Raw genomic sequence first — 26,917 nt, 5'->3', positions numbered from 1 at the left:
GAATGGCACAGCTTCACGAATATGGCCACCATCTTCTTTTCTGCATCCATCAATCAAGAAGAAGAAAGGGTGTGGATGTATAGAGTATACAGAGTGCAGAGAGTGAGAAATATATAAGGTACTATATATAAGAGTAGTAACAACACCAACCAGCAATTTTTATTAAAGGGAATAGTAAAGGATCCACAATATTGTCACTCACATCATAGTATCCACATTATTATCCACAATATTACCTAAAGAAAAGCAAAATGAGGAAAAGCAAAATGAAGAAAAGCAAAAGATAGCCGCACCTCGGATGTAACAGAAAAAGAAAACGACACTCCTTAATCCTTATATAAAAATGACAAAAACTTTTCCTGAAGTTATTTATTTAGCCATAGTTATAAAAGTAGATTAATAATAAAAATAAATTATAAATGAAATTAAAGATTTAAAAAAAATAATAAGTTCTAAGATTTTAACTTATATTAATTTAAATAATACTAAATTTCTAAAATTAATATAAAATATTTTTTTACACTCTCAATTTCATAATTCATTTTATTTTAAAAAATTTAAAATAAATAAAATTTATAAAAATTAAAGCAAAAAATTAGTAATTAAAATTAATAAATAAAAATATGAATCTTTAAAAATAAAAATATTAAAAAATTGTAAATAAAATTCAATTCGTAAAATTATAAAATTCAAAAAATAAAAAATAATATTATAAAATATATAAAAATAACAAAAAATAAAACAATCATCTAATAAATTTTTTATTAAAAATTTAAATTTTAACAAATTTTAAAAAATTTGTATCAAAGTTAAAGTAACAATTTTAAAAATATAATAACACTTTTAATAAAGATAATACTTAATCTATAAATATAATAACGCTTTTTAATTTATTCATCTATTTTTATTATATAAAAATTGATATCAACTCTTTGTATATTGAATTTAAGTCGTGTTTTCTCTTTTAATAATGTCACAGTCATTAATTTTTATTACTTGAAAAAACTTAAAAATTAACCAATTATTTTTTAGTAAAATATTTTTAAAAAATAAAAATTAAAACTATAACTCCCATAATTAATTAATTTATTACGTATTATTATTCAATAAAAATATAAAACATTAATTAAATATAATAAATATCTACATTAAAAGTGTCATAATAATATTATCATAACAAATCTTAAGTTACAAAATATTCAAATTTCATACTATTGAACTTACTATATATTATACATAAGACTTTTACTATTATTATTTCATTTTAAAATCCGTGGTTCGCCTATAAAAAATATTTACACTAATAAATGAAGAAGAATCTCTTTACTTAAAATTTAGAAATGATTCTATTATATGATTAAGTAAAAAAATATATTTATTACAACTTTAAAATAAATTTATGAGAAAAAAATACTCTCATTACTATTTATACTTTTTTCATTATTTTATAATCTTTTGTATATAATTATATTTTAAAGTTTTTATAATTATACTTCTATGTTATTTAAATTGAAGAATCAATTTTAATAATTTTTTATCATTATTTTAAATTTGTATTACTTGAACCATTGCATGACATAGTGAACTAAAAAAATATTCACATATAAAAATTTTATGCTATTTAAGTTATTATTATTAAAAGTAACCTGTTTAATATATCTATATATACAGAGGCAATAAACATTATTTCATTGAAGTCCTGTATGTCCTAGGAAAAAAAAAAGAACAAATATGCTAAAAAAAATTCACAAAAATACGGGAAACAAAATTTGTGCGATAGTATAAAAAATTATTACAAATTTAAAATTAAATTAAAAATTTTAAATTAAAGTGCTATACTAATTTTTGTACTATTTGATAAAAAAGCAAAAAAATTATAAAGCACAATTACCTTAAATCTAATTACACTCCAAAACAGTAATGACATTGAAAACATTATTCTAATTAAAAAATTTATACAACCTTACATTTAATATTTAAAATCAAAGTAAATGATTATATCGTCAAAACAAATTTTAACAATACATTTACTAAGATATTTGTTCCAACAAAAAATACTAAAATTCAATTTTATTACAACAAATAAAAATTTTATTTATTCAAAGCATCATTTATTTAAATAAATAAAATGGAGATTAATTTTACTTAATTACACATTTTTTAAAACGAAGACACGAATGCATTTTTTTATTAATCTGTAGAAACTGCTACTGCCTGTAGCAATTTATGCCCAAACAACATTCTATAGAAATCGCTGCTGCCTATAACAGTCTCTATTCACCTCCCAATGCACGTAAACCGCAGTTGCTAGTAGCGGTTTATGTTCTCCCCTGATCCGCTACTGTCAGAAGCGGTTCATTCATGAAAAAATACATTTGTCTCTTCGTTTTTAAAAATGTGTAATCAGATAAAATTGATGTCATTTAATTTATTTAAGATAATTGCCCTTATTTATATTTTTCATTGACTATAGAAATCAACTTCTCTAACAATAATATCATCAAACCTAAATAACATACCAATTAAGAGATTAAAAAAAAACAAAACAAATCAAAGACACATCTTTAAATGAAAGAATAAAGTATCGTTTTTATCCTCAACATTTGAGATAAGTCCCAAAGTTGTTCCTAACATTTTAATCGTTCTATTTAAATTTTTAATGTTATCCTGCCGTTAGGGATCCGTTAACAGAATTAACGGCGGAACAAAATTAAGACAATTTTAAAATATTAAGAACTTAAATAGGACAAAAACGTTAAGGACAAAAATGATACGTAAAAATAATTTTTTTTTTTCAAAGACAATCAATAACTTTTATTCACCAATAAAAAAAAGAAAGACATTGTCCAAAGTAGAACGGTAATAGCAAAAAGAAGGGAGTTCTCCCAAAGGCTTCACACGCAGGTGAGTAAAGCAAAATTGAATTTTCAAATTGAAAAGGAAAAGTGAGGGGAAAAGACTGAGCTATTCTTGAGGGCGCACGGGACGGACAAGAAGTTCTCGGTGAGCCCTAGTGACATTAGCAGCAATCTTCTTCGGAGGGGTAGCATCAACACCTTACTCAAACACTTTTCGATTTCTGTCGTTCCATATATGCCACAATACAATTGTTGCAAGAAGGATCTTACTACTTCCATTTGGTTGCTTATCCAGGAGGCTCATCGTTGAGCTCCACCAGTCGAAGAAGATGGTAGAGCTAGAGAAAGGTACACATGCTTTCATTTCTGCCTTTCTCCATGTTAATTTTGCATTACGACATAGAAATAGGCAGTGAGTTATTGTTTCATTTTCTTCTTGACACAGTGGATATGTTGGTGGCGTATTGAGGAATATTTGATGGATGAGTTGCATGACTAAGAGACATTTCCAAAAAAAAAATTGTAATTTTTTGGAGTGTGAACAGTTTCCATAGTTGGGACCAAATTCCTCTTTATTGCATATATGTCTGACATAGCTCAATTGGTTCATGATAAAACAGATAAGAAATTCAGTACCCAGATGCAATGTCATAGCATTTAGAGTTATTAAGTAGCCCTTGAACCTTGTTTTAATTTTATACTTCAATAATATTAATTTTTTACTGTACATAGTATTTAATTATTTTTTAATTACATCTAAGTAAATTACACTTAATCATATTACTTTCATTATAAATAAATTAATTTATTTTTCTAATTTTACTCTTAAAGATTTTTAGTTATTATAAAATGTTTGTAGAATGACTAATATATAAACTTACGAAAAAAAAATAATATATATACAATAAAATATCAATTATAGTTTTTATCTCTAATGTATCAAAATTCTTTAAAATTATAAAAAATAAATTTATTTAAAATGAAAATAATTTGATTTAGTGTTATTTATTTAGATGTAATTAAAAAATACTTAAATACTATGTATAGTAAAAAATTGATATTATTAATCAAAGTTAAAATTTATTTTTATTTATCGTTTTTGTCCCCAACGTTTTTGTCTTATTTAAGTCTCTAACGTTTTAAAATTGCCTGAATTTTGCCCTGCTATTATCTGTTAACGGATCTCTGAGGAGAACAACATTGAGTCAATTTTGAAACGCTAGGGACTTAAATAAAATGATTAAAATGTTAGAAGACAACTTTAAAACTTACCTCAAATATTGGAGACAAAAACCATACTTTACTCTAAATGAAAAATATATATACAAAAATGAAACAAAAAAATAATAATAAATACCACAAATTAACAATTCAGATTCCAAAAAGAACATATCTTTAAAAGAACATATAACAGAAAAAAAAAAACACCAACAACCCAAAAAAAAAAAAAAAAGCACCACTCAAAAAGATTAAATCCGTCAAATATAATTTAAATAAAAAACACAGTTAAAATTATTCAATATCAGAAATTTTTATATTACAAAATAATTTAAATAAAAAACACATAAAATTTAATATTAGTTTATATACATTTTAATTAATTTCTAAAAAATATATTTATTAAAATATATTACATACTAGTTTACCGTATGTGCGGGTCTCACTCCGATAAAAATAATACTTAATCTATATCACGCCTTAAAAATCTAATACATGATATCCAATGTTTGGAAGGAAATCTGTCACGTTTGGCGGCAATTTAAAAGGAACCTTATTTGGAGGTTAGGTGCTGGAAATACAACTCGATTCTGGATTGATCATTGGTTGCCTGGTGTTCATCGGCTTGCTGATTTTGTTCAGACCGGTCTATCAGATGATATGATGGAGGATAAAGTTTCTGCCTATGCAAGAGGTTCAAATTGGGATCAAGGTCGCATTATGGAGTTGCTTGGCGATGACTGAACTCCCATCTTTGTTGCAATGAAACCTCCAGAAGCCAGTCTTGGTGATGATAAAGTAGCTTGGCTGCACTCTCCCAATGAGTCCTTTCCCAATGTATGCCAGTTTAGCGCATCTCCCCTTGTTTTCACAGTTTATGCCTTTCAACATCCCATACAGAATCTCCCTCACGAGAAAAGCTGATGGCCTAACACGCAATCCATCCAAAGCCCGTCTAAAATCTAACTCGGGACTATCCTGTCCAAGAACCTCAAGAATTTTCTAAGCATCCATCCTCACATTTTCTATGGACCCATTCCTATGAAAAAATTGCTTCTGTTGAAGCTAACGTTATCCCCATTCAAATCAAAATCAATAATGTCACAAGAGGTAGCACACATTTTCTTCAAAGGCTCCTCGACCAATTCAAACCACTCCGAACCTCATCATCATCGCAATGAAAGGTTGATTGCATAATTTCCTACAAATGTTAACGCAATGTGAAAACTTGTGAACGATACCTATGACCTAAAAGTACTAACGAATTCATTGCTCGAACCCATTATCATATATGAAGCTCTGAAACACTTAAAAACACAATCGAATTTCTTCTTTGCAATGGTAGGTTCGATACGCCCATTGAGCTAGAGATTTGACACGAATCCATTGAATTGAAAACCTGAGAGCTCACAATAGAGTGGGCCTAGGATCTCAACGATAAAATCAAGTGATAAAAAAGCGTACCGTGTTGGCGCGATAATTTAGAGTGTAGGACGAGAAATTAAAATTCGTGACGGGAAATGGTGCCATTGCGGGATACGGTACATGGTCGCTGGTGACGACGGTGGTTGGGAAGAAAAAAATGGGGTCAATTTTGACTCTGTAAAACTCTAAAGGGGAAGGAAGAAGATGCACACTGCTGCATCGAGCTCGAAAAGTCAACCGCCGTCGACCAGCGCTATTCGTGTGGAGGGAACCTAGTTCAAGAGGATCTCCCACCAATCTTTCCTCGTGGGGGTTCGAGTTCAGGCGGCGATAACTCAGTCCGAGCAACGTCTCTTCCGCGAAGGAAAGAAAGTGAAGTGGTGACGACGGTGAGGGCTAGAAGGAGTGGAGGAAGGCTTGTAGAGATGAGTACGCTGGCGTTGAAACCAGAGAGGGGAGAGCAGTAGTGGTTCGTGCGGCGCGACACCATCCTGGAGTTTCAGAGAGGAAGAGAATGGAGATGGCACAGCTCTTCAGCTGGGTTGGAATCCGGGTCGGGGCGGGTGAGGACTATGGGTTGTATTGGGTAAAAAGCCCATCACGAGAAAACCTGTAAATCCCATTTTGTATGACAGTTTATTTAGGCCTGTAACCGATCCAAAACATTCGGCCTATAAAATTAGAAGTCGGAAACTATTTTGACCAAAAACTACAAGAGACCAGACCAAAAATAAGAGAAACACTATGCATTGTTTACAGACCGGAATAATTATCTACCAATTCTCGAGACATTTACAAAAAAAAAAACATTTCTCGTGACCAAAAAAAAAACATCAGTCATTTAAAAATCTAGCATTTCGTGGAAGTTATCAATTAAATTTCGACCGGACAACCGTTATTTTTTGCTTATGTAAATCGCACTAGTGATATAAGATTATCTTATTTGAGAATAAGGGGTTGTAACATCTTAGATGTTCTAGAAGTAAACGAATTTATTACTCAGATACTAGTTTGGAAATAACACAATTCAACACCTAATTCCGAAAAAAAAAAAACCAGAGAAGAAAAAATAAAAAAGACAACACGCTACATGTGTGCTACTACTTGAGCAAAATGATCCAACTAGTTCAATTAACGGCTTCGGACTCGAGAAGGGGTTGGGTGTTAAAAGTAGCTCAAAATGTCAAAAAAAAAAATTAGGCGAATGAGTTTATATGCAATATTTAATTTAATTTTATTTTTCTTTGCATTAATATATATCATACTAAGATAGAAATAAAAGGGACAATTTGAATATGCCATCGTTGTGAAATATTCACTACCTTACACTCGACGAGAAAGAAGTAGTACATCTGAGGAATTATAAGAGTGACCCGAACTGAAAACAGAGAACATCTAGAAAGAAATGCACACAAAACATAGTCAACCACTCAACTTCGTCTTTTAAATTGGAAAAGTTCGCAGGACCTCATTCACCCTTAGACCTTTTGCCCTCACTCCGATAGGCCTGATGAACTGCCTTTCTTTTAGTAGTAACAGCTGCATTAGTGGCTTGGACTTCAACAGTACTCTTAGCATCAGGGTCCTTAATTTCATTTTCAGATTAGAAAAAAAAGAACCCAACCGATCAGGATTCAGGATCATATCTCTACTTCAGTTACTGATAAAGTAGTTGGTTAGAATTTAAAAATATGACGCCATTATTGGTTAACATACATAACATGTACCTGCATGGGGAGCATATGAGAAGGGCCAACTTCATCCTCGTGTGGTACGAGGTGATTGAGATAAGGGATTTGAGGCTTGTTGAATGGGGCCATTGCCATTTTCTGTTCAAGGGCATAGAAGCTTGCATAGACATATTTCCAAAACAAGAGCGGTTGGAAGGCTTGAAGGTCGCCGGTAGTGGTTGTGGAAGTTACCCTGCTAAGCAACTTGTCGAGTGCCTCACTGGGCATTCCCACTTCCTTCAAAAAAGAATGACACAATTTGACGAATATGGCCACCATCTTCTTTTCTGCATCCATCGATCAAGGAGGAGAAACAATATGAGTATACAGAGCGCAGAGCCGCAGAGACCGGGACATATATATAATACTATATATAAGGGTAGTACCTGTGGGAACAATGAAAAAAATAAAATAAATAAACAATAAAAATATTAAACAATATATGAATAGATCAAATATTTAATATTTAATTTACTAAGTGTACAAATAATTAATTTAATATTAAAATTTAAATAAATAATTTAAAAAATAATATATTTTACTTAAATTAGACATTATTCGTATTATTCAAAAAAATTATTATTTTAATATTAAAATTTAAATAAATAATTTAAAAGATAATATATTTTATTTAAATTGGATTAATTTTAGAACCGTTATTTAGTCCCTGTATTATTCAGTCCCGATATTCATGATTCAAAAAAATCATTATATATCTTTTATTAGTAAAATGCAACATTATATACCTTTTAATTGTGACTGACCGCTTTCGATAATCCACCCTAAAAGCAATAGAGGATCACTGCACCAATCCCATAAAAGCAATACAACATCACTATTTGCTTCATTTTTTTATGGAAAAGTCTAAGAGACCAACAATTCTATTGAATTTTGATCAACATATAACCAGCAAAAAAAAGTAAATTATTAGATGAAATCTCACATCATCAAATTATCATTGAAAAGTAAATTATTAGATAAAATCTCACATCATCAAATTATCATTGATGACTAATTAATAGCTAACAATTATAAAAGTTACTCTTCTATTTGTACAAAATGATAAAGGGCCCCGAGCAATCTTGGTGAGGTTTCGGCAAAAAGAGGGTAGTTGATGACGAAAATCTTAGTTGTTGGTGGGACTTCGGCAGAAATAAGTTTTGGAATTTATTAAGCCCCGAGCAATCTTAGTTGTTGGTGGGACTTCGGCAGAAATAAGTTTTGGAATTTATTAAGCCCCGAGCAATCTTAGTTGTTGGTGGGGCTTCGGCAAAAAGAAAAGAGGGTTGTTGACCACGAAATGGGTTTTGGAATTTATTAACTTTCTCCTTTATTAACTTTCTCCAAAAAAGGGTAGGTTTTGGAATTTTGGAATTTATTAACTTTCTCCAAAAAAGGGGAGGTTTTGGAATTTATTAAAATTCTCCAAAAAGGGTACTGTTAAGATGCTAGCTGGTCTGTCCTCAGGGAGGGCTTGAAAAAAAATATTTCTTATTTTTCAAATCGATTTTTTTTTCATTTCTTTAGTATTTATTCAAATTTTTAATATAAAAAAGAAATTGTTTCGTAAAGCAATGAAAAAAACCTATTGAATTAACTCAACAGGCGGGGACAAAAGAATTCAGTCGAAAAGTTGCTTGTCTCCTAACATTGTTTTTTTTTTATAAGAACAATAGTACAATAACACCCTTTAAAAAAGAGCAAATCGTCCGACAATGATGCAAAATCACATCATTCACATGTACACAAACTGATAGACAGACACACACATTCACACACGTACAAACTACAACTACAAATCACAGGAATCTAATTTCTCAATTACATGACTCATGGAGTCGTCTTGCATCCGCGGCTTGGTTCACCGCCTGATCCACGTCCACAGCACCAGAGTTCTTGGGGAATTGTTCCCCACCTGAAACCAATACACACATTAGATTATTGCTACGGTATCTATAAAACGGTGCTTAAAATATAAAAATTAATATTTAATTTAAAATTTACCATAAAAATAGATTAGCCAAAATTTAGACACCTACGGCTACATGTTAATCTTCATATTTATTCTTTAAAGTTTAAAGAACATAAATTAGAAAAACGACCACTCTAACCTTCTGACGGTTGATTTTCATCCGGTTTAGTAAACCAAGAACCAAAAACCACATCCTTAACCTTATCAACCACACTCTTCCCAGGACTATTTACATAGCTCTCTTCATACCTCTCTGTCTCTTCATTTCCACTCCCCAACCTTCTCTTCACTTCTTCAGACTCTGTCACCTTCCCCATTGGTATCTTCTTCCTTCTCTCATGCTCCTCCTCCTCCTCCTCCTCCTCTTCTCCTCTCTTGTGAACTACATTTTCCTCTTCTTTGTTCCTCTTATGATGCAGAGTCTCTGATATAACCTCAGATAGAGCTCTGTCTGCATCCCCAGGCCTCAACTTCTCTGCAAAATAGTCCTTCACTGACACTCCTCTATCGCTTTCACTCCCAGTTGAGGTTCCAGGAACCTTTGATTTCACTGCACTTCCTACACCAGCAACCTTTCCATAAACCGGTGCAAGTCTATCTGTCAAGGACTGTGCTATTCTCTTCCCATATTCTGTTGTGGAAGTAGCAGCAGCAGCATTCTCTCCTCGTGTCTCTTCGTGGCTGTCACCTTTATCGCCATAACCTAGTTTCAAAGCTACGGTGTTCTTAGCTGACACAGCTTTATCGGCTATTGCTGAAGTTGCGTACGAGATTTTCTCAGTGTAACTGCTCTGGTTCGATGGTTTATCACTGCTTGTGTTTTCTTCATGGCACTTTGTTTTATCATCTTTCTCACCATATCCAAGCTTGGAGGCCACAACATTTTTAGCAGTAATGGCTTTATCAGCTATGGCTGAAGTAGCTGAAGAGATTTTGTCAGTGTAACTACTTTGACTTGATGGTTTCTCCATTGCTTCATAAGGTGGTTGGGTTTGTTCTTCAAATCTAGCCTTGGTGGTGTCGGAAGCTGGTTCTTGCTGAGGATTTTCTTCATATATATTAGAGCTTCTAGGAATTGTTTCTGCTGAAAACTGATTATGGCTTTCAGTAGAAGGATACTGAACTGTTGACTCTTGTGGCAAGTTTTGGTCATGGCTTTTAATTGGAGGGTAGTGCGTGTTAGAAAATTCCGGCACGAATTGATCATGGCTTCCAGCAAAAGGGTATTGAGTTTTGATTTCACTTGACAAGTGTGGCAAGTGCTGATCATGGCTTTTATCAGCTGTTGGGAATGGAGTTTTGGTTGCTGTTGAAAGCTCAGGTGAAAATCGGTGGTTGTGGTGGCCAAGCCCACCAAGATGAGAAGGATATTGAGTCTCTGAAATAGTTGGAAGAACCTTGGATTCTTGGTCAGCTCTTGCCTCATTTTGGATATTCATTCTTTCCAATGATCTCTCAACTGGGGTGATATCAATTTCTCCACCACCTATAATGCAAAATCACACCAAGACAATAACTCGATAGTTTGGTACTAACATGTTACATAAACTTGTTCCTTGAATGCTATGTGACAATCAATTTAGTTCCTAAAGTTTGTCTCACCTATTCAACTTTTGAAAATGTTGTATCAAACAAATACATAAATATCACAGGCACCATTCCATTATACTGTGACTATATTAATTTTTTTCTACTTACCTGCTCCAGTAGGATCAGTGACTTTGGTTTGGTAATTGGCAGGAGCATGTGAAAGAGGACTACTACGTGGCGCATGAGGATCTTCCTCCAATCCCATTGGTCTCTCCAAATTAACCTTATGATGCATTGCCTTGTCTTCTCCAATGCCAACAAATGTTTTACTTGGATCAGTGACTCTGCTTTGATCAGGTTCAGCAGTTGAAGAAACAACTACAACTCTTGGCTGGTGATGATGGGGTTCCACTCCCATAACTGATGTACCTCCTAAATTAACATTAGGACTTGCCAAGTATTGTGTTTGCCCTGGTACAGCACTTCTAAAAGCAGTACTATCATAAACTGCAGAACAATAAAGCATATAAATGATGTGATAATCTAAGTCAACTTAAAACAAATATAGAGACAAGAAAAAACATTTTTGTTATAGAAGGTAGTCAGTTATAAACAGGGCTATGTTCTTCTATCATGCTGGAAATTTTCTTGAGAATTTCAGTTTCTGTTTCATTGGATAAATAAATTAATTAAAGGGCCCAAGACACACAAATGAATTAAATGTACTAGTACAACAACATACTTGGTGCACCATGGACTTCAGGGTCGTCAATCATTTCTTCATCTTCATCATCTTCCTCATCCAAATCATGATCATCAGGGATATGTTGACCTTCATAGTGATACTGATCATGATCATGTTCATTGTCATGATGACCATGCTTGGTGACTTTGTCCTTGATTTTCTTAGCCTTTGCCTTCACTTTCTTAACAACAGACTTCTTCTCATGGTCATGTTGGTGCTCATCTGAACCATGAAGAACTAAAATCAAGAACAGAACAACAAATATAAAGCATTCACATATCTATTAAAAGAAACATTATAAATGAATCAAAAGTAAATGAGATTTCTACGTACTATACCTTGATGTATGCCAATGCCAACATCATGGCCATGTGGATGATTGTGATGTTCATCATAGTCATGACTTTGGACTTGTCTAGAATCCATGATTAAAACTTCAGAGGGAAAAAAAATTTGTGATAACCGAAGAAGGAAGTTACTTCTTACTTCAATTGACAAAACATGGTTCTCAAAACAGTATATAGAGAAAGACATGTTACCCTGTTCTGCCACGTTTGCATGGACGTGGCACTTGGCATGTGAAATTTGAGGACACGTGTGACACAACCACGCGTCCATTTGCATGTACACGTGTTGGATAGTTAGTGCACGTGGCTTGTAGGAATAACACTGTTGCTTTCGTATTGGACATGCAATAATCATTTGTTAATGTATTTTTGTGATAAAGAAGAGAGAACAATGGATAACGTTACCTGCTAAAGTTGGCCTCGTGCTATATTTAGAAGGCTAACGAACCATCAAATCTAAGCACACGTAAATTGTTCCAAAAATCTCGTTTCTTAAAGCTTTCGATAGCAATTGGGAGTCACTGAATGGAATTGTCAACTGTTTTAAATTTTAAAGCCCTCTCTTGTACGTTGAATATTAGTGTATTAATTTTAGCAATTATCATATCCGTGTATACAATCAAAATTATTTAAAAATAATAGATATATTTATACATAAATTAATTTACATATAATAATTTAATATTTTTATAATTTTAGTAATAGTTATACAGTTCTAATATCAAATTATAATTGTGGTTAACCTACTAAAAATCTCTCGAAAAAATTGTTATGTTGATAAATTATATTTAAAAGATTAAAATAATAATATTTTTAAAACATTTAAAAATATAATAAAAATTAAAAAATTATTATTCCTTTTATAAGCATCAAATATTTGTATTTCTAAACTATTTCTTATATATGTTTGATTTTTTTGAGAATATTTAATTAATTATCGAAGAAAGACATAAAAAATTCTAATAAAATATAATCAATAAACCTCTTTTGTAATTTTATGAGACAATTTTCTACCATTTACAAAAAGAATCCCCAAATTTTTTTTTTTGGTCGCAGAGTAATGGATTATTCTATACATGAGATTCCAACTCGCATTTGCTTAAGCAGAAAAGTAGTGAATTAATTATTAGACCAATTAAAATTAGATAAAAAAATTTTTCATTTGATATTAATATATTACACACATTTTCTTTTTTGGTCATGAAATATTACACATGTTTATTGACAAAAACAACTCACTTTTTGTGTCTATTAGACATAGAATAGAACCAACGAACTTCAGATTCAATTTGGGCCAGAGGAGCGAATACTGACATTCGTACCCGAATTGGTTAGATGCTCCAAGGTCCGAATGCTATGTGCTATAAATACCAAATTTAAAGCGCGAAATTCAATTCGATTTCAAAATTCGTTCTTCTTGGCCGGAATAATGCGAACTCGCTTTCTGAACAACGACTACTTTGCTCTCCCTCCGTCGCAACGGTTCCTACACCTCCCCGTCCCTCGCTTCCACGCGCCGCCTACATCCGCCGTGCACGACATCCTGCGATTTGACTCCACGCTCCCTGTCTCCCACCACATTGAACCACTGCCGATCGCCGCCGCTCTCTCCACCTTCCTCTCCTCCGTGCTACCTCACAAAATCCATCTCGAACTTCTCGATCTCAAAGATCCAGCTGCTGTTCCGTCTCCACCTCGAGATCGGGATTGCTCCTTGTCATTCAGCCGCGGAAGCTATGAAGATCAGAATCCCCAGGTGAGTTGAGCCTCTGAAGCTTAGAAGCTTGTTTACATCTGCATGATGAGCAATAGTGAATCATCTTGCGCCTTGTGTGGATTATATCATCAGTACCATAATTTTTGCTCTGAAACTGTATTTATGTGCATTTCTAAGTGATTGTGCTTTTTGAATGATTTGATTGCTCTTCAGCAAGAAGCTGAGACGTCATTTGAAGAGGATGGACGCCAGAGCTGTAGAAATGTTTGCTCCAAAGCTGATACTGAATTTCCGAAGGTAGCTACGTGATTCTTGTTCTCTTCGTTTCTTTTTCCTTTTATTTTTGGTTTATGGCTAAAGTCTTAGTGTTATTGTTCATAGGAGACTAAAAGAATTGATTGCAGTGATAAGAGCACGAACGCGTACAAAGTGATTCAATTCGAAACACCTGAGCTAGATGCACTATTGGTGAGAGATGCTTATTTTTTATATTTATTGTTGTAACTTGTTATGTATTTCGGATTACATTCCTATTTGTTTATTTTCTCTTTGGATTTTAAAGGACAATGGTTGCTTCATTGAGAGGGAGTGGGTGCAAATGCTGGATCAAACGCCGGAGGTTGAAAATTGCATGGTAACAACACTATACGTGCAACACGCTTACATAATCACTTTGTATTTTGAACTGTTCATCTTCATGAAATTAGTCTATAAGTTCACTGTACATACTCAGTCAAATTAAATAATATCCGATTCGTTTGGGTAAAATTATTGCCTCATTTGGTATGATTTTTATAGCACAACAGAAGCTTATAGTCCAACCTTCACCGTTTTACAGGCCATAGACATTTAGGGAAAAGGACATTTATTAACGAAGATTTTAATTGTTCATATGCGCATCTTTGAAATTCACAGAGAATTACTTGTTTTGTTTTCTGAACAGGAAATGTTCAAGCCTGAGCCATCAATGCAGTTTCCTTACGAGGCTCTGGAAGCAATACCTCGTGCTGAAAATGCTATTTCAGAGTACCTAAAAGTGGAGGATGCATATTCTTTTGAAGAAAGCATTTCTGTTCGTCACCCTTTGCACTCAGGCCAAAACATATTTCTGAATTTTGAAGTGGATGAAGAAAGTTTGGGAATTCCCTCGTGCTTATCTGTGATAGAAATTCTTGGCACGTACTTTGATTTTACCAAATCTCTTAATTTTGATGAAGAGTGCCAATCCATCACGGATGACAAGTCTATGAGTTATAATATGGTGAAACTTTTCTCTGATGAGTGCACATCAAAGCAAAGCCTGGTGTTATCACCCATGTCACCAGAAAGTGATCTTATAAATATGTTGGAAACTGAACATTTTGGTGCCCTGGAGGGTACATCTCAGGCCGATTTTAATTTGTTCATGAATCTAGTAACGTTTCAGGAATTTGTGTTCCTTGATGAGGATTTCACTCAAAGCATTGAAGCCTTCTATCACAAATCATCATCAGATATTCTAGAATCAAGTAACTGGATGTTTGAGAAAGAGTTTAACTTAAAGAATTTTGATGAATTGATTGTCAGCAATGAGATGGCACTAATGGATGACAAATTCAAATCATTGCCTGTACCTGTTATCTCTGATTACAAAAAGCTTATAGCTCTGCATGATATCATTCAAGAACTTTTTTCCAACTTGAAGACCCGTCCCCTATCTGCATCTGATGGAATATACTTAAACTGGGATCTACTAGAGGAAGATGAATGCAATTACAAAATTTCTAGTTGGCATCAGAACATATGGGCCAAGATAGATCTGAAGAACCAAGGCTTCATAGGAAAACTTTGTGAGGATGGAAAATCAGTATTTGATCTTGTTTTATCTGAGGATACTACAGATGATCATGACAATAATCAAAGTGAAGAGTTGCAGAAGTTGCTTTCTGATAATATGTCTCTGCTTGACATTAGTCCTACAGAATTTGCTCCAATCAAACAACTGGAACGTGGATCTTCTACAAAAGAGAGTCAAGAGCCATTACCTGAAAAAGGTGCTGAGAGGGCTTCTAGGTTATTTAAGTCTGTGTCAGAGATCAGCAGTCTTGATTACTTCTTAAACCCTCAAAAAGCAACTGTTAGCCGGGAATGTAATTTTGCAGTAGAGTCTACAGATACTAATGCTCGGGTTCCAGAATTTACACCTGCCAACATAGAATCTTCACGTGTTGCAGCTGAAGCAGATGATTTTGTGCCACTAATAGCTGCATTGAAAACTGACCATGGTCATCAAGGCATGGAGCTTTTTACCGGATCAGTTATTATTGTGAATACTCAAAACGTAGATAAGGAAATGATATTCTCTAGAAGAAGCTCTTACCAAGTAATTCTTGCGATGGAGAAAGGAGGAATTCAAGTTGTTGAACGTGATTTGGATTTACCTGTAGATATCATACTAAGTTCTGCAATTTGCTTGGCATGGTACGATAGTACAAATCTTGCGAAGAAAGCAACACCAGTCACTGAAGCATCTTCAAGCTTGCATTTATATATTGAGAATATTGCAGCAGATGTTCTGACAATGCTGAGTTTTTACTTCCGCGGATGCTTTTTGGTAATTTCACTTTTATAAGTTGTACTATACTTATATACGTGCGTATTAATATTTATTTCTGTCTCAACTTCACAAAATACTGCAGTATCGAGTAAGTTCGAAAGTGATAAATTTCTTGTCGATGACTTGTTAGTCAGATGCTTTCTTTAGGGGTTGCTTGTGAAACCTTTTGGGCGAAATTTTAATTTCCTACCTCAGCCTCAGCTTTCCCATTTTAGGACCTTCCTGTAGACAATTTGGAAGAACAACATCTCAATGAGCAGACAATCTAATATAGACCTCGTGTAGAAGGGGAAACTTTATGCTTGGAAGACAGTAAGCAGTTAACACGAGGGAACAGGCAAAATTAAATTGCCGAATCTGCATTTTATATGATGTAAACATGATCCTTAAAATAGGAGAGTTGTTGTTGTGGTGCTTGTTAGTTGAGCTTCATACTTTATCTACTAGTGTTTCCATATGTTTTCTTATCTTTTCAGGTCTTCGAGGGAGAATATAACTTCCTTTCAACTGTAATGGAATTCTCAGATGCACTTTATGCTGCAGCATCAAGCTTGGGAATTGATTTACAGATCTTCTTCTCTTACTCACCAGAATTGACAACTGAAGTTATAATAAGCTGCATTAAGAGTGTCACCAAATCGAAAATGGGTCTGTATCCTAAAATGACCGAGTCAGTAACTCTTGCAGAGTCATTTCTTACGCAATTTCCTGGAGTAAATCCTTTAACGGCACACTGTATACTATCTTCAGGGGTCACGCTCAATGAGTTTCTTAGTTGGTCACATGAACAAAGGATGCATGTTTTAGAGAAGTACAACGTTCCAGAAGAAAGTATTTCTCTGTTCAGTGTTTTCTGTAAATATGGAGAGCGGGAGGATTCAAAATCCATAATGACAGACTGCTCCTCTTCGGTGTCATCAGAACCAGACTCAGATAAGTGTTATCTATCTCGTCAAGTTGACAATCAAAGAAAAAGGAAAACTAATGCAAGTAGTCACCAGATGGATGAACTACGTCTTGAGGAGTTGTTGCAATTCAACACATTAAATCCAGTAGTTGAAGCTGTTCCGGATTTCTCTGCTATGCCAAAATTCTGTGATCTTGGTATGCCAAAAGATGCTGGGAGATCCAGTGAGTTGGCAGAGGCTAGTTTACCCATGGGGGAATTTTTCAAGCCAAAGCAAAGATCCAGCATGACTACAATGAGAAACCCTGCCAGCTTTCCCCAGTCGTCGTGTGATCTATGGAACTTCAAAGATGAAGAACTGCAGGTGGAACAGCCCCATTCATCTTTAAAAAATAGAGAGTTTGCTCAAAATGATATGCTGGACACTGCAACGATGAGCACAGAACTGAATTGGCATAAACCAAGTGATTCTAAGAAGATGCATGAGGACATTAGAGGTGAGGTGGTTAACTTCACTGATTTTCCCTTATTAGATAAAGACTTCTCTGTTTCTGATTTCATGAATTTCCCAAGTTTGACGATTGAAACCGAGAAAGATCACATAAGAAAGAGCAAAATTGCAAGGAGATTGTCATTTGATGATAGCTTTCACCCTGAAGGCAACCCATCAATGGCATGTAGATCTTCAAAAAATACACCACAGGAGGTTGATAACTATGCTGAACCAGATTTTGGGAAAGATGTACTACCTCTTGGTTTCAAGCACGGTCAAAACATTCTCGAAGAGGGTTTAGCTCAGACATCTATGGGAAACCTACAAAGATTACCCTTCCAGGAGGAAATGTCACATTTGGGGAGAACTCCACTTTCACGCGCACGCTGGTCAACTAATCCAGTGAATTCACCTTGGACAACAGAATTTATGAACAGGTTTAAAGAGAAGAGCAAATTGCGTCAAAAATCGTTATCAAGTGGGAAATCTGCTCCTTGTTTTGGGTACCCAGGTAACACGTCCAACGTTTCTAAGAGAAGAAGTCCTTCAATAATTGAGTTGTTCAAGTACCAATCTGGTGAGACTCTCGGAAACATTCAACAGAAAAGGCAGAAGCAATCTGGGCAATCTTCAGAACCAGTCAAGAGAGGAAAATATTCCGCTTCGCTACCCTCACATACTCCAAATGATAAGATATCAACCAAGGTAACTCTAACAGGATAGTGTCTCTCTCTTTCTCCTAAGAGTTTTCTGTTATGTGGAGTAGACTAGTAAACTGACAATACTCGAATTGTATATAATATATTTAACTGCTATATGGAAAAAAGTGGCGGGAAAAGTAGAGTTCTAAATACGATTTTGTTTATGGGTTTTACCTTACACCAAGCATGTTAATGAATGGATAAATAATGTAACACTGTGCGTGTGATGTTTTCACAGGGGATAGTCTTCGTCCAGAACGGTAGATATTTATAACTTTATGTCGCCATCTTCATTTCAGCAATAATGCTAATTGCTTAAAAATTAAGATGCCGGCAAGTTACAATTGTGTCCTGTATAAGTTTAGCTTAGTATTTGATATCCATACTACGCTTCTGTTCTATTATTCATCGACATTTGGTCACTGCAGACACTTACTTTTGGGAGGAAAGGAAGTGGAAGCCAAACTAAGCTGGTCTGGAGTGATAGAGATCAGTCACGGTATCGGGCACAATAATCTATCATTGAAGTAACGAATGGAGATTTACTATTATACATTTGATGGGTATAACCTTTGAAAGGTTTTTTTCTTTGAAACGTTAATTACAATGAAATTCTTGCACAATAGAAAGTTTCATACACTAAGGTTGTTTTCCTTAAAAAAAAAAGATGCTTTCAGGACTAGGTATACATCGTCTTTATTTTGCTGCTGTACCACTTCACAGATTCTCATAGTCAATGACTATGGCAGTTTCTGATTTATATGAATGTTAATTGAAGTATGCAGGTCTCAAGTGATGGAAATAAATTCATCAATTCAATGTCAGTGCGTTCATAAATTTAATGGTAGTTGCATCTTAAAATGGGAAAGCTGCATAATTCATAGGAGCATAACCTGTGAAAAATACCACCCTTTCCCCCCTGAAAAAAAAAAATTGCGTTTTAAAGCTAGCTTTTGCCATGATACAAGATATTGTTTTAATTACATCAAAAATACAAATAGGAACTCCCAAAATTTGCTTATTACAATAACTTCTGAAAAGCACCAGTACCAGCTAAGATGATGGTTTTCTGGATTCAATAGGCAATAGCTTTTGAGTTGTTTTTTCTCTTTTATTCAACCAAAAGTTTTCCTCTGAACATCATTTTTCATTTATCTGTGTATTGTTCTCATATTTATATGCCAAAATGATCAAACTGATGACATACATTTGCTACATAGGCATATGAAGCAACATCCCAAACCACATTGTCCATGTATCGTTTGAGGAGAAATACTGGAAAGGATATTTCTGATCAAGTGACAGTTTTGGTTGACATACATTATAAAGGTCTCAAACCTCTAGGAGAACCCATTGTGATTAAGATATCCTGTTGCCTCCTTCATGGCCCTTGTATGCTTTATAATGTGATTATGTAACAACACCTGTTAAGAATTCAAGTTCTTACCATTCTTGATACTACGTAGAGCCATAACAAGTTGTTGTCTTTCTCCCTCTACCTCTGCAAATTTTAGACTAATATCCGAATACCTTTCTTCTAATTCTTTCAGCTCATTTTCCATATATTTATTCCTTTCCTTTAGGAGTGCCACTTCATTCAACAATTCATTTGTGTGGCACCGACCACTATGATCATGATTGAAGAGAATCACCTCATTTGCCAAGCAAGTTTTCGTATCACTGTCAGAGTAAAATGGAGGGAAAAGAAAGCAACAATTAGTTCCTGGATGATGTGCAACATAAATAGAAATTTGATTTCTTAATCCCAAGCTGCAGTTTTTTTGTTTTTCAATTTTAATGAATATATTGAAGTTCATGGATGTGTTCAAGAGAACCTGGAGTTTAGATGGACAGAAATGACTTCGATTTTTACCTTCTGTGCTGTGCTTGACAAACTTTTTTCTCAGCCAAATTGCCTATTCCTTTTTCTTCCAACCCATCAGCTGTATTTCCAGCATCCATGCCCTTGTGTTCATATATAACAATACAGTAAATATTTAGCATCAAGTCTAACAGTGTGTGTATCGAAGCATGCATGCCCTAATATGTGATAGAAACTTATGTTCTTTATGATTTCAAGAATTGAAGCTGGACATACCTTGTGCCATTCTGAATTTGATGTCTTCAGCTGTTCCTCATTGGAAGGAGATGCACCACAACGCTCGGTGTCTCTTGGAGTCATATTCATGTTTGCTGCTGCTGGTTGTCTTTTGTTATTCGTCTGCTTCTTTTCCATAATGCTTAATTCTTCTTCTTTCTTCTTAAGCTCTCCTTCTAGTTGAGATATTGTTTTGCACATATTTTCTTTCTCAGCATGTTCTTTCTGCAGGATATTTGTCAATTCATTGTGATGGTTCTTCAAGATTTCCACTTCTGTCATCAGGGTACCAAGTATCTTATCCACATCTTGGTTCCCTTGCAATACCACCTCGGTCATTTGCTCTGTTGGCTTTGCTTTAGAAAATGCGTGCTTTTCTACCATCAGCTTCTTAATTTCAATCCTAAGAACCTGAATTTGCTTTGATAATGCGTGATCCCTTTCATCCTTTTGCCTTTGCACATTTTCAAGTTGTTTAGATTTAACCTCAAGTTCTTGTGTCAACATCTCTACTGTTTTTTCTTTTGAGTTTATTTGGTTCAAGAGCTCTTGCAGTTTCAAATCGTTCTGGTTTGTAATTAGCCTGAGCTCTTGATTGCATTTCTGGAGTGTTTCTTCCATAAGTTTGTTCTGCTTCTGCAATTCATCAGCTTCTGCATTGGCTTTAACGATCATCTTTTCATTTTCTTCTACTTTCGATGCCATTTCAACTGAAAGCCTTCGAAGTTCATCCTGAAAACGCTCAGATACGAGAGCATTATTGCGTGTCATCATTCTCAAGGCCTCCTCAGCTTTCATGGCCTGTTCTTCTTGCTCAATCTTCGCACATTTCAAAGAATGGAGATCTTCTTCAAACTTGTCTGCCTGTGTTTGCAGTTCTCTCTCCAAATTATTGACTTGATTTTCAAGCTCATTGATGTAGACCAAAGACTCTGAAAATTCCTCTTCCCGATTCTTTATCTTTTCTTCTAATATCTCTACCTGTGATTCAAGTTGTTCTATGGCAGTCAACGAAGCTGAATGTTTATTTTGTAACATCTTATGTTGTGCTTCTACTTTCTTTAATCTCAAACAGATATCCAGGTTTTCCCTCTTCAATAGCTCGGAGTCCGAAGTGAGCACTTCTATATGCTCGTTTAACTCATCAAGTTGCTGACTATAAGTGTCGATTTCACGATTCTGATCTGCAATTTTCTGCCTCAAGAGGTTTATTTCTGTCCAATCACTGTGCTTGTCAATCTGGTCCAAGATTTCCTTATTCTTTAGTTCCAGCACTGCTTCAAGCTCCCTCACTGCCGAAAGCAGTTCAGAGTTTGAATCTTGTGTCTTCTGGAGCTGTGAGCGAAGACTGGCACTAAAAGATTTTTCATGTACAAGCTCTTCCTTTAATGCTTCTAACTGAAGCCTAGTATCTTCAATCTCAGACGGCAAGGATTTTGAGGCTTTGGTCTCATTATCAAGGTTCTGCTGGGAATTGAGCTGCTCATATTTTGCTTTGAGCATATTTCTCTCCTCTCTGAGGAGGATTATCTGTCTTGCCATATTTTGTCCCCGAATGCTTTCTTTCTCTAACTGCTTCTGAAGTGATTGATGCTCTTGTTCTGATACTTCTACTTGTCTCTTTAGAGAAGCAATTTCTGTCTTGAGGTTTTCAGTGTTACTATCAGGAGGCCCTATTAGCAACCTTTCTCTGGGATGATTATCTTCCAGGCTGTCAGTCCAGTCACCCAAATTCCCATCTGACACTGAACCAGTTGACACCTCTGTGTTTGACCTCCTATGCCTATGAGTTTCTGAAGCAGGGACTTCAACTCTTCCATTTGATGGCATTGAAGTCGTTCTGATGGGCGGTGGTAATAGTAATAGCCTAGAAGAATCCTGCCATGAAGTTAGCACAAGAGTGATGCCATTGGATTATTCAAAGGTGACATTTTGCTGAGTTCCCATAATGCAAAATGCTAATAATACTTTTATTACTTTAAACATATACATTATTTATTTTCTTAACTAATCCTCCTAAATAGTTTTTGTTTAGAAAATTTTCAACTTTGTTGAATAGAAACTGCTGGCTATAAAATGATGAATATATATATATATATATATTCATCTCATATGAGAAAGAGGTCATACTTCAGCATTATAGGAACTGTCATCTGTACTGCGATTGCTCTGCTGGTGTTTCAAGCTTCCACCTCCACTGTCTACTCCATTTCTGAAACTGAGGTGAAAAGTGAGCAAGCACATCAGATATAAAATCAAGAAAGCAAACTAAATAAACTTAAAATAGATTATTTTCACTGGAATTATTGATTGATTTTTCACCTTTGATCTGTATATCCTTCAATATTCTGAATCGTCACCTGTCTCAACAATTATGTGAGGTATTATGTTTTGCAATATGATGGTAATAGGCTGTTAATGACTTAATGTTAAAATCTCCCCCGAAGATTAGATTCTTGAATAGATAGATGCCAACATTAAGAGAATGAATAGTGTGTGCATGTTGAGAGAGAATAAACGAGTAAGGGAGCGAGACAGAAGGTACTAACATGTAGAATCGCTCCTGAATTGGCAAACTTCAAGGGTAGAGACATAGTCAGTGGCTCAGTTTCCGCAGCAAAATCAGCGAAGTCAACTGAGGCTTCTCCAAGAAATCCAGATTTTGAAGATCCCTGCAGGGGAGGTTAAAGGTTAGACCCTCCATTCGACGTCCTAGTCCGGTAGACTATATAGTATGCAATTAGAAGTCTACAGCTTACAGTTGAAACGACGAAATGATAGATTTTTTCATGTAGTTTTCCTGATTTTGTGTCTCTAACGAATTTAACTGTTTCAAAAATTGGTTTATCCCATAAACAGGATCCACCCTGGATAGCAACTTTCTCTAGTTTAACTGTTGGCTTCCCAGCACCATCTGGAACCAAAGCTATCATCAGTGCCGGCTTTTTCATCTTTGGCACCTGATAGAAAGGAGAAGAGAACAAGGTAAGATACTGTATACAGAATCTGTTCATAGGCATGACATGCCCAGTATATGTTAGCTTTCATACTCCTTAACCATCTACAGGATCCACTGTATCTTTCAAACTTCCTGGTAAATATGTTTTGAGTAAAAGCTGGGACAAACCCCATTTTTAGATTTAGCATAAGATGGCATAAAAACTTTGTTATGCCTCAGTGAGTGTTACCTGAGTTGCCTGAAATTGCAGTTTGAATACAGCTTTTATTTTGTTCTTCTTGCTCCATGACCTGAACATGATTTTCTGAATAATTGATAAAATATTGCACTTTGGTTTTATGGAAGACTGACAGTGTTTAATTCCTAGGAGTCCCAGTGACACGTCATTGGTGAGTTGGCCAGTTGTTGTGTTGATTTGAAACCTGAAAGTACGTTTCTGACAGATTCAGTTACCAACTGGAATGAAATGTCGGTATGCTCTTCTCAAATCCCTTCCTGCTGATTTATTGGCTTAGTTACTAGTACTAGATGCTATACTGAACTTGTATCGTTAGCAAACTTAATAGAAGTTAATTTGATACTAAAAGCCTCTTCGGAAGACTAAAGGGACTGAGGAAATAAATAAAGGAATGTTTCTGAATTGTATGGTTCACTTTTTTGGTTTTAGCTTTTGTTTTTTACTTTAAAAGAAAATGGAAGGGGTCATCTGAGGGAGCGAGACAAAATAAAACCACAAGACTGACCCATACAACTTTATTTTCTTAGGCGTATCTTTTCAAATGCAAAAACATAATGAACTGTATCTCTGTTAATGTAAGTTAATCATTTTTCCATTGAAATAGATAGACCCAAATATTTAATAGTGAGTAAATACTTAAATAAGAAACATATATAGAAATAGAATATTTAATATTCTTAACAAACTTGCAGAACAAAATGTCAAAACTAAAAGGGAAATATATCTATTTTATATCTTAGTAGGGGAAAAATAATAAATTTGCACTAATCTATATCTTATAGTTAATATATTAAGAGAAAATTGGTCTAAATATATAAGAAAAATATTAGTAATCATAGTAAGGCAAAAAAGTTTGAACAAGGAAAAAAATTACTCAAATATTACCCACGTGTAAAATTAAATTCGGTGGGTATAGCCGTGTAGGCGTATAGTTGGAACTTGGAATGAAGGCTTCTTTTATTAAGGTCAGTTAGTTACATTGAATTCCGTAAAATGTGAAGTCCGCAGTGACTTCTTATATGAGAATTATGAGTACTACAATGAATAGAACAATTTCTACTCTTACATAGGTTGACAATAATGTCATAATGTGCCATATTTCTCAATTTGAGGGACAACATGGTATTCCGTAGCGTAAGTAACTGAATGTGTTGTGTGATCTGTGCTAATAAGTGTCCCCTGGGGCCTTTTTTTCCGGTCACAATCAGCTCAAAGTGAACCACATGCATGCAATGATGCAAATAGGTAGTACAATTTAATGACTAAAGAGAAAACATCTGTACACCGTAGCTTCCACCAAATTCCTTGGCCAGCATAGAGTATTATAGGGATCCGAAGTTCCGAACCCATCAATCATTAATGATAGCCTTTCAGCTTCCGTGCTGCTCCAGTGCAGTCAGCTTCTATGCTTTCCTTACCAATTCAATCCCCACTCCATTCATGAAAACATCATTGTCAACTAAACTGGTCTATTGGTCATTTCAATATATCAATAAAAAAACCCACCTTACTTCCACTTCTTCATTCTGTATTCGCAAGTACTTAGTAAAAGTCCTTATTTTAGTATCCTTTACACCTAAAAGAAGTTAATAATTCATTCTCCATCAGCATGAGTTTGTCTTTAATTCTTAGCAACCATATATGAGGGCTACAACACCAGCAATTTCCTGTCTCACCTCTATAGTTAAATCAGCGGGTTAAATATGATTTTGGTCCCTAATGTAGGGGCCAAAAATCGATTTCGTCCCTCGGCTTTTTTTCGCTTTAAAATGGTCCCCAAAGTTTCAGTTTGTTTTAAAATCGTCCTTTTTATCAATTATATTTTTTTTATTACCAAATTATCCTTTATTAAAAAATTATAAAATAAAATAAATATAAAATAAATAAATAAAAAAAGAAAAAAAGAAAGAAAAGAGAGGGGGGATACAGAAGCGGGGTGGGTGGGAGAAAAGGGGGGGGGGGAGAGAAAAGGGAGGGGAGGGGGAGGGTCCATGCCGCCGCATCGCCGCCGCACCGCCGCGCCCGCCCGCCGCTTCTTCTTCTTCCCGTCGCCGCACCGCCGTCCGCCACTTCTTCTTCTTCTTCTCCTCCCGCACCGCACCGCGCCGCCACCACCACCACCACCTTCTTCTTCTTCTTCTTCTTCTTCTTCTTCTTCTTCTTCTTCTTCTTCTTCCACCGCACCATCGCCCCTGCCGCACCACCACCATCCGCCTCACCACCGCACCACCAATTCTTCTTCTTCTTCTTTCTTCTTCTTCTTCTTCTTCTGTAAACTTGATTTGTTTGTGAAATTTTTGGATTTTTTTTAAAATTTGTTGTGGAATATTGTTGTTGTTGAAATTTGTTGTGGAATATTGTTGTGGATTTCTGATGATGATGATGATGATGATGATGATGATGATGATGATGATGATGATGATGATGATGATAATGTGGTGGTTGTGGGTTCTGGTGTTAGTGGTGGTTTTATTCTGGTGGTTTAGGTGCTGTTCTTCTTCTTCTGATGATGATGATGATGATGATGATGATGATGATGATGATGATGATGATGATGTGGTGGTGGTGGTGGGTTCTGATGGTGGTGGTGGGAGAAAACACAGCGCTGCCGAGACGGGGGGAGGGGGTGTTGTTTCGGGAAGAGGGGAAAGGGGGAAGAGGGAAGGTCGCCGTCGCAACAGCTCCACGCCGCCGCCGCTCCACGCAGCCGCCGCTCCACGCCGCTGCTCCTCCTCTGCCTGCATTTGGGATTCTGCTTCTGTTTCTGGTTGAGGAAGAAGAGGGGAGAGAGAGGGGGGTATTTTTGTCCGAAGGACCATTTTACAATAAACCGGAACCTCAGGGACCTTTTTGAAGCGAAAAAAAGTCGAGGGACAAAATCGATTTTTGGCCCTACGTTAGGGACCAAAATCATACTTAACCCTTAAATCAGCTTTTCATTCACCATCATTTATTCATTCACAAAAGGGAATTAGAAGAGCCCATGTAAAGCTCTAATTAAATTAGTAAGCACTAATACTACTAAGCAGGCACTCCACCGCATTTTAATGCAAAACTTGTACATTAACTCATTTAAGTACTCCTATTTATTATCGTATAAACATTCGATTAGCTTTTCATGTTCACAGAAACATCTTCACTTTCTGTGATATGGAGAGGCCGACACGATAACGTATCCAACACTTTAATTATTGTCGACTGTAATTTGTTATGACCAAAGGGAAATTTTGTGCGCATGGGCCATGAATTTTATACTCTATCTTATAATAGGACAATGTCTATAGTGCCCAAGTTAAAACAAACATATCAGAAGATATAATCTAAGTAGTTACTTGCATATCAGTTATGGAACTGTGAGGATTTATTTTCTAAATTTAAAAGAA

At 35.1% G+C, this 26,917-nt stretch overlaps 3 protein-coding genes across 3 annotated transcripts; 1 reads left to right on the top strand and 2 right to left on the bottom strand.

The window, feature by feature from the left end:
* Nucleotides 1–8,938: 8,938 nt before the first annotated feature.
* On the bottom strand, nt 8,939–11,904 carry LOC130981508 (low-temperature-induced 65 kDa protein-like). The gene is made up of 5 exons (XM_057905099.1): nt 11,817–11,904; nt 11,476–11,700; nt 10,902–11,240; nt 9,343–10,689; nt 8,939–9,146 (listed from the first exon to the last, which is right to left on the bottom strand). The coding sequence occupies exons 1-5, from the start codon at nt 11,902–11,904 to the stop codon at nt 9,049–9,051; spliced, it is 2,097 nt and encodes a 698-aa protein (XP_057761082.1). The 3' UTR covers nt 8,939–9,048.
* Nucleotides 11,905–13,254: 1,350 nt separating this feature from the next.
* LOC130981507 (protein SHORTAGE IN CHIASMATA 1) lies at nt 13,255–18,860 on the top strand. Its single transcript, XM_057905098.1, has 7 exons — nt 13,255–13,581; nt 13,756–13,839; nt 13,924–14,010; nt 14,105–14,176; nt 14,486–16,135; nt 16,615–18,243; nt 18,668–18,860. The coding sequence occupies exons 1-7, from the start codon at nt 13,255–13,257 to the stop codon at nt 18,752–18,754; spliced, it is 3,936 nt and encodes a 1,311-aa protein (XP_057761081.1). The 3' UTR covers nt 18,755–18,860.
* Nucleotides 18,861–19,092: 232 nt separating this feature from the next.
* Nucleotides 19,093–23,918, bottom strand: LOC130982444 (uncharacterized). The gene is made up of 8 exons (XM_057906453.1): nt 23,526–23,918; nt 23,097–23,297; nt 22,887–23,009; nt 22,660–22,697; nt 22,468–22,555; nt 20,338–22,215; nt 20,113–20,204; nt 19,093–19,919 (listed from the first exon to the last, which is right to left on the bottom strand). The coding sequence occupies exons 1-8, from the start codon at nt 23,592–23,594 to the stop codon at nt 19,667–19,669; spliced, it is 2,742 nt and encodes a 913-aa protein (XP_057762436.1). The 5' UTR covers nt 23,595–23,918; the 3' UTR covers nt 19,093–19,666.
* Nucleotides 23,919–26,917: the final 2,999 nt, after the last annotated feature.

Source organism: Arachis stenosperma, chromosome 5, assembly GCF_014773155.1.
Source record: "Arachis stenosperma cultivar V10309 chromosome 5, arast.V10309.gnm1.PFL2, whole genome shotgun sequence".
Classification (NCBI taxonomy): domain Eukaryota; kingdom Viridiplantae; phylum Streptophyta; class Magnoliopsida; order Fabales; family Fabaceae; genus Arachis; species Arachis stenosperma.
Note: the sequence above shows the minus strand (reverse complement) of the source record. Positions and strands in the feature narration are given on the sequence as shown.

Excerpts from the sequence above, each read along its gene's own strand:
- LOC130981508 (XM_057905099.1), bottom strand. The coding sequence starts at position 11,904 with ATGGATTCTAGACAAGTCCAAAGTCATGACTATGATGAACATCACAAT. Across the intron at positions 10,690-10,901 it reads CACTGATCCTACTGGAGCAG|GTGGTGGAGAAATTGATATC; the intron begins GTAAGTAGAAAA and ends TTTGCATTATAG. Across the intron at positions 9,147-9,342 it reads TGAAAATCAACCGTCAGAAG|GTGGGGAACAATTCCCCAAG; the intron begins GTTAGAGTGGTC and ends TATTGGTTTCAG.
- LOC130981507 (XM_057905098.1), top strand. The coding sequence starts at position 13,255 with ATGCGAACTCGCTTTCTGAACAACGACTACTTTGCTCTCCCTCCGTCG. Across the intron at positions 13,582-13,755 it reads ATGAAGATCAGAATCCCCAG|CAAGAAGCTGAGACGTCATT; the intron begins GTGAGTTGAGCC and ends ATTGCTCTTCAG. Across the intron at positions 13,840-13,923 it reads CTGATACTGAATTTCCGAAG|GAGACTAAAAGAATTGATTG; the intron begins GTAGCTACGTGA and ends TATTGTTCATAG.
- LOC130982444 (XM_057906453.1), bottom strand. The coding sequence starts at position 23,594 with ATGTTCAGGTCATGGAGCAAGAAGAACAAAATAAAAGCTGTATTCAAA. Across the intron at positions 23,010-23,096 it reads ATCATTTCGTCGTTTCAACT|GGATCTTCAAAATCTGGATT; the intron begins GTAAGCTGTAGA and ends CCTCCCCTGCAG. Across the intron at positions 19,920-20,112 it reads TGTCAAGCACAGCACAGAAG|TGATACGAAAACTTGCTTGG; the intron begins GTAAAAATCGAA and ends TTACTCTGACAG.